The following is a 6,151-nucleotide window of genomic DNA, read 5'->3' as shown; positions in this document are numbered from 1 at the left end:
AGCTTATCTAATACATATTATTTAGACACAAATTTCCACACATGAAACCTACTAGTTTTAACCTTAAGGAAAAGACACACTTAAAGTAGCCAAGATTTTCAACATTCATGGACTACTAATATTTTAATTACACATGAGTTTTATTACACACCGTTTATTCTAAAGGTGACTCTAGAAAGTGATGTATTTACATAAATAATATTGTAATACATATTGAAATATAAGGACTAAAAATGTAAATGTGGAATCCATTTCATTCATTCAATTCATATTCATACGTAAGTAAATGAATGTGTCATTTTCAATTTTATTTGGCTAATTATATAATACATATCATATCCCTTGATTATAGGGATCATGTCCCTTGCTAATTCATCAATCAAAGCTATACATTTAATAATATATATGCCTACATTTAAATATTACATATGATATTGTCTACAATAAATATAAATAAATATTTATTAATTCATAAGCCATGAGCCTATATATACACCCTCAAAACCTCACAATTTAATCACCATCAATTTTTGAAAACCTCACAATTTAATCATCATCAATTTTTACTTGTTTGCTCTTGCACTCTACACGAACATTGTTGCTTTTATCATCCTCTACGCATTGATATAGGCAATTTGATCTCTAGAGGTATAAAACTATAAACCCTAATATTATTAGATATGATTTTTGTTCAATTACATAGTGTAATCAAGTCTAGTGCTCAATTAATGGTGTCTCGTGTTATCATTTATCGTTTAATTGCTCGATTGACGTTGTTTGCATGAAAAATGAATTTGTATTTTAATGATCTGATAAAAATTGACATATGAACTGATCTTGGATGATTATCTAGATGGATAGAGATCGAAAAACTATTGAGTTTAGACTTTGATTTTGCATGATTTCGTTATCGTATGCTCAAGATATGATTAATCGAAGTTTTCGTTTGGGTTTGCATGATATACGAATTTTCTGAGTTGCATGCTTTGTGTTTTAGCTTGTATAAAGTGTACTACTGTATTCCTTGTGAAAATTTATGCGATTTGGACTTAAGATTTGCGTCAAAAGGTTATGTAATGCTCCCGTTATGTCAAAACGAAGATTTGGTTTTTAAAGTGAGTTGAATCGTTTTTCAAAGTTACATAAAAATTTCTAGAGTGAACTAGGAATTGATTTAGACTTTTATCTTCCGGAATATGTTAGTTAAAATGTTCCTTGACATGTTTCATTTGTATGTAAACTTTAAAAAACGTGATTTGCCATGAGATATATGCTCGTCTTTGTGATGTGTCTGGTTGATGATCAAAAACTGATGAGTCTGTAATGATTTGCAAAACTGTACAAATTGGCTAAAGAAATGTTTCTGATTATTTTATCACTAAAGCTTTGAGATTTTTTGAGATGACTCCAATTGGCCGTTCGTCAAAATCGGTTTTCTATATTTTATGAAAAATGTTTAAAAATTGACGCGCGGGCAGAAATTGCTGTAATGAACTATGAATTGACCCTTTCTGATATTGGACTTTTATTTATTGTATGAGGCTTTGGCCGGACTTTTTGGAATTCATTTTAAGTTTAGTTATGATCTGGAGTTGTTCATGATTTAATGATTTATGTTCTATGAGCTATAGTTGGATCTTTCTACGACGTACGAATTTCTAAGGCATGCTTTAAGGTGCAAAAGTGCAATATGCTTAATTATAACTTGTAAATGATACTTGACCTAGGTTTGACTTATTGATCATGTTTGTATGACCTACTGAGATATTTGAATTTAGTTGACCACTTTGACCGAGTTGACTTTAGGGTTGACTTTCATTGACTTTTGTTGACTTGCTTGGATTAGTTGACTTTTACTTGTTCGTTGAGTTAGTCTGAGCACTAGGACTTTGCGTACACTATGGGTTGACATGGTTTGACATGGTTTGACCTATAAGTGTATACTTAAGATAATTTACTTATCTAGGTTGCGTTGTTCAGTCGAGATTGTTCGACAACCGTACGTTTTGCTAAGATAATTACAAGTGCTTTTGCTAAGGTGAGTCTACAGTCCCATACACTTTTACTTTTTGGGATGAGATAACATGCTGTTTTAAACTGTTTTACGCATTCGACACGAGTACAAAAACTGAATATGCACAATGAGTTTGATCCAAAAGCCTCTAGCTTGAATATATTAATTACTTTGTAAGGGTCGAACTATAAGGACGGTACCGTAGGTTTGACAAACCTCACTCAACGAACTGGGTGCTTATAATTTTGTAACCAAATGCTTGATCAGCATTTGCAAAATGGGGTAAAGGAAGATGTGTAGCGCATTTAAGCTATCCGCGGGTTAAAGCTTTATATTCAAGTGCTCATAACTGTTGTATAACTTTTACTGCTTTGAACTAAATCTCGTGGTCTAACAAAGATAAACTGATTTACTTAAACCTGTAGATTCACTCAACATTTTTGTTGATCGTTTTTATGTTTTATCTCAGGTTCTTAAAGGTACTTAGCTTCCGCATTGCTTTGATGACTATGTGCTTACGTGGTGCATACACTGGATTGGAGTCCAGCATGGGTCTTTATGTCAAGAACATTTTATCACATTTAAAACTGTTTCCTATTAAATAATGTTATGGATTATTTACTTATGTCATTAATGTCAACGCTTGGTTTTATTTTAGATTAATGAAAATGCTTTTGAAATAAATGCGATTACTTTTCAGAAAACGTCTCATATAGAGGGCGTGACCGTTAACTGTGGGACCTAAAGTTAATATTCCGTTAGTGTGTTCTGACGGGGTGTTACATTTGGTATCAGAGCTAATGGTTGTAGGGAACTAGGATTTGCATTAGAGTGTCCGTATGAGTCTTTAAGACACCTAAGCGAGTCTAGACTACGATCCGTACCTAGAACTGTTGTGAATTACTACACTAATACGTATGCCTTGTTTATGTTATGTGTTGTGTGGTAATATATTTATACGTAGTTATGCTGCATAATAATCTACTACATAAACTGTTATCATATATACTTATACTAGTGTTTACTACTACTAGCTAACACTACTCACTACTATCCACCGCTATCACTACTAAATCTCTACGATTTACTACTACTTACTATGCATCACTACTCGTTGCTAGTATACTTTTAAGCTATTTTTTTCATTGAATTGATCCAGTGTATTATCTTTGTCTAGAAAGATAATGCCTCCGAAAGAATCGACAGCTGCTTTAGTCCGAAGACTTGTTGCCGAAGGTATGCCAGCAGAGCGAGCAGAGATGGCTCGTAACAACTAGGGGAATACTAGTAACAATACAAATGGTACCAACAACAATAGCAATAATCAGGGTGGATGTACTTATAAGATGTTTACTAGCTGTAAATCGCATGCTTTTCAAGGAACGGAAGGACCAGTTGGTTTGACTCGTTGGTTTGAAAAGTTAGAGTCTGTGTTTCGAATCAGTGAGACTAGAGAAGTTAACAAAGTGAAGTTTGCCTCATGCACATTGTCAGACAGTACATTAACATGGTGGAACGGCTATGCTGCATTGGTAGGACTTGATCAGGCTTTTGCTACTCCGTGGGAAGATTTTAGGCAACGTATGATCGAGGAGTACTGCCCTCGAAATGAGATTTTGAGAATGGAAAGAGAACTTCGTGAGTTGAAGCTGGTGGGTACTGATCTTGTTAGTTATAACAAGAGATTCTTTGAGTTAGCATTGATGTGCACAGAGTTGGTCCCGACTGAGAGGCGTACGGTGGAACAATATATCGAAGGTTTGACTGGAAAGATCAGGACTGGTGTAACTACTTCTAAGCCGAAGATGGTGCAAGAAGCCATAGACATGGCAAATTTGTTACTTAATCAGGCTGCAAGTGACAACAAGGTGGTTGTGGTGACCCATTAGAACCGTTCAGGTGACGGTAAACGTAAGTGGAATACCGGTCATGACAAGAACTTTAATTAGCAATTTCACAAGAGACAAGATACTAATAAGGGTACAACGTCTGGTCCGAGTACCAGATCAGGGTATCAAGGGAGGTTCCCACTTTGTACCAAGTGTAATAGGCATCATACTGGAGCTTGTAATGGACTGACTTGTGATAAGTGTAAGAGAACTGGACACTCATCAAAAGACTACAAGATGGGTACAAATACCTGCTTTGGTTGTGGTAAAGCTGGTCATTACAGGAAGGATTGCCTGAGTGTGGGGAAGACTACTGAGCCTGCGAAAGGACGAGCATTCAACATCAATTCAAGTGAAGCACGTGATGATCCGAAGCTAGTCATGGGTACGTTCTTACTCGACAATCATTGTGCTTATGTACTTTTTGATTCTGGTGCTGATAGGAGTTTTGTGTCTAAGGATTTTTGGCATAATATTAAGAAACCTGTATCGTCATTAGAAAACTTGTACTCTATAGAACTAGGGAACGGTAATCTAATGAAAGCTGATCAAATCTATCATGGTTGTACTTTTAACTTGGCCGAGAAATCTTTTAGTATTGATGTGATACCGATTAAGCTGGGAAGTTTTGACCTTGTGGTAGGAATGGACTGGTTATCCGAGAATAGAGCCGACATCGTCTATTACCAGAAAGCGATTCGCATTCCTGTTGCCAAAGGTGAGCCTTTGATGGTGTATGGAGAGAGAAGTAATACACCGCTACACTTCATTAATTGTCTGAAGGCACATAAACACATAAGAAAGGGTTGTCTTGCAATGTTGGTTCATGTAAGCAAAACTGAACCTGAAGCCAAGAAACTCGAAGATGTGCCAATTGTTAGAGACTTTCCTGATGTTTTTTCGGAGGAGTTACCAGGACTTCCACCGCATAGAGATGTGGAATTTTAGATTGACTTAATGCATGGAGCGGCACCTGTAGCGCGCGCACCGTATAGACTTGCACCTTTTGAGCTACAAGAGTTGTCTAGTCAGTTACAAGAGCTTTTAGACAAGGGATTCATTCAACCTAGTTCTTCATCATGGGGAGCTCCAGTTCTTTTTGTTAAGAAGAAGGATGGATCTATGAGACTTTGTATAGATTACAAAGAACTAAATAAGCTGGCTATTAAGAATAGATATCCGTTACCGAGGATCGATGATCTGTTTGATCAGTTGCAAGGATCAGGATGTTACTCTAAGATTGATCCGAGGTCAGGTTACCATTAGATGAGAGTAAAGGAGACAGATATACCAAAGACAGCGTTAAGAACACGCTACGGACATCATGAATTTACAGTAATGCCGTTTGGTTTGACGAACGCACTGGCAGTGTTCATAGATCTCATGAACCGTGTGTGTAAGCCATACCTAGACAAGTTTGTTATTGTGTTCATTGATGATATTTTGGTATATTCTAAGAACGAGAAAGAACATGAACAACATCTCCGTTTGATACTTGAGATGCTCAGGAAAGAGCAGTTGTATGCTAAGTTGTCGAAGTGTGACTTTTGGCTGCAAGAAGTTCAATTTTTAGGTCATATCGTGGGTATTAATGGTATTCAAGTTGATCCTGCAAAGATATAAACGGTCAATAAATGGGAGACTCCTAAGTCGCCAACGCAGATTCGGCAATTCTTAGGTCTCACCGGTTATTATAGGAGATTCATTGAGGGATTTTCTACTATTGCCCGACCGTTGACAGCATTTGAAATGTCCTGTTCTTATTGATTAAAAACGTTCCATATTAATTGATTTCGTTGCGAGGTTTTGACCTCTATATGAGACGTTTTTCAAAGACTGCATTCATTTTTAAAACAAACCATAACCTTTATTTCATAAATAAAGGTTTAAAAAGCTTTACATAGATTATCAAATAATGATAATCTAAAATATCCTGTTTACACACGACCATTACATAATGGTTTACAATACAAATATGTTACATCGAAATCAGTTTCTTGAATGCAGTTTTTACACAATATCATACAAACATGGACTCCAAATCTTGTCCTTATTTTAGTATGCAACAGTGGAAGCTCTTAGTATTCACCTGAGAATAAACATGCTTTAAACGTCAACAAAAATGTTTGTGAGTTATAGGTTTAACCTATATATATCAAATCGTAACAATAGACCACAAGATTTCATATTTCAATACACATCCCATACATAGAGATAAAAATCATTCATATGGTGAACACCTGGTAAC

At 35.8% G+C, this 6,151-nt stretch overlaps 1 protein-coding gene across 1 annotated transcript; it reads left to right on the top strand.

The window, feature by feature from the left end:
* The first annotated feature begins 3,198 nt into the window (after window positions 1–3,198).
* LOC139889570 (uncharacterized) lies at window positions 3,199–4,851 on the top strand. Its single transcript, XM_071872515.1, has 3 exons — window positions 3,199–3,250; window positions 3,395–3,882; window positions 3,964–4,851. Exons 1-3 carry the CDS (start codon window positions 3,199–3,201, stop codon window positions 4,849–4,851), a joined length of 1,428 nt encoding a protein of 475 aa, XP_071728616.1.
* The last annotated feature ends 1,300 nt before the right edge of the window (window positions 4,852–6,151 follow it).

This window comes from Rutidosis leptorrhynchoides, chromosome 2 (genome assembly GCF_046630445.1).
Source record: "Rutidosis leptorrhynchoides isolate AG116_Rl617_1_P2 chromosome 2, CSIRO_AGI_Rlap_v1, whole genome shotgun sequence".
Lineage (NCBI taxonomy): Eukaryota > Viridiplantae > Streptophyta > Magnoliopsida > Asterales > Asteraceae > Rutidosis > Rutidosis leptorrhynchoides.
Note: the sequence above shows the minus strand (reverse complement) of the source record. Positions and strands in the feature narration are given on the sequence as shown.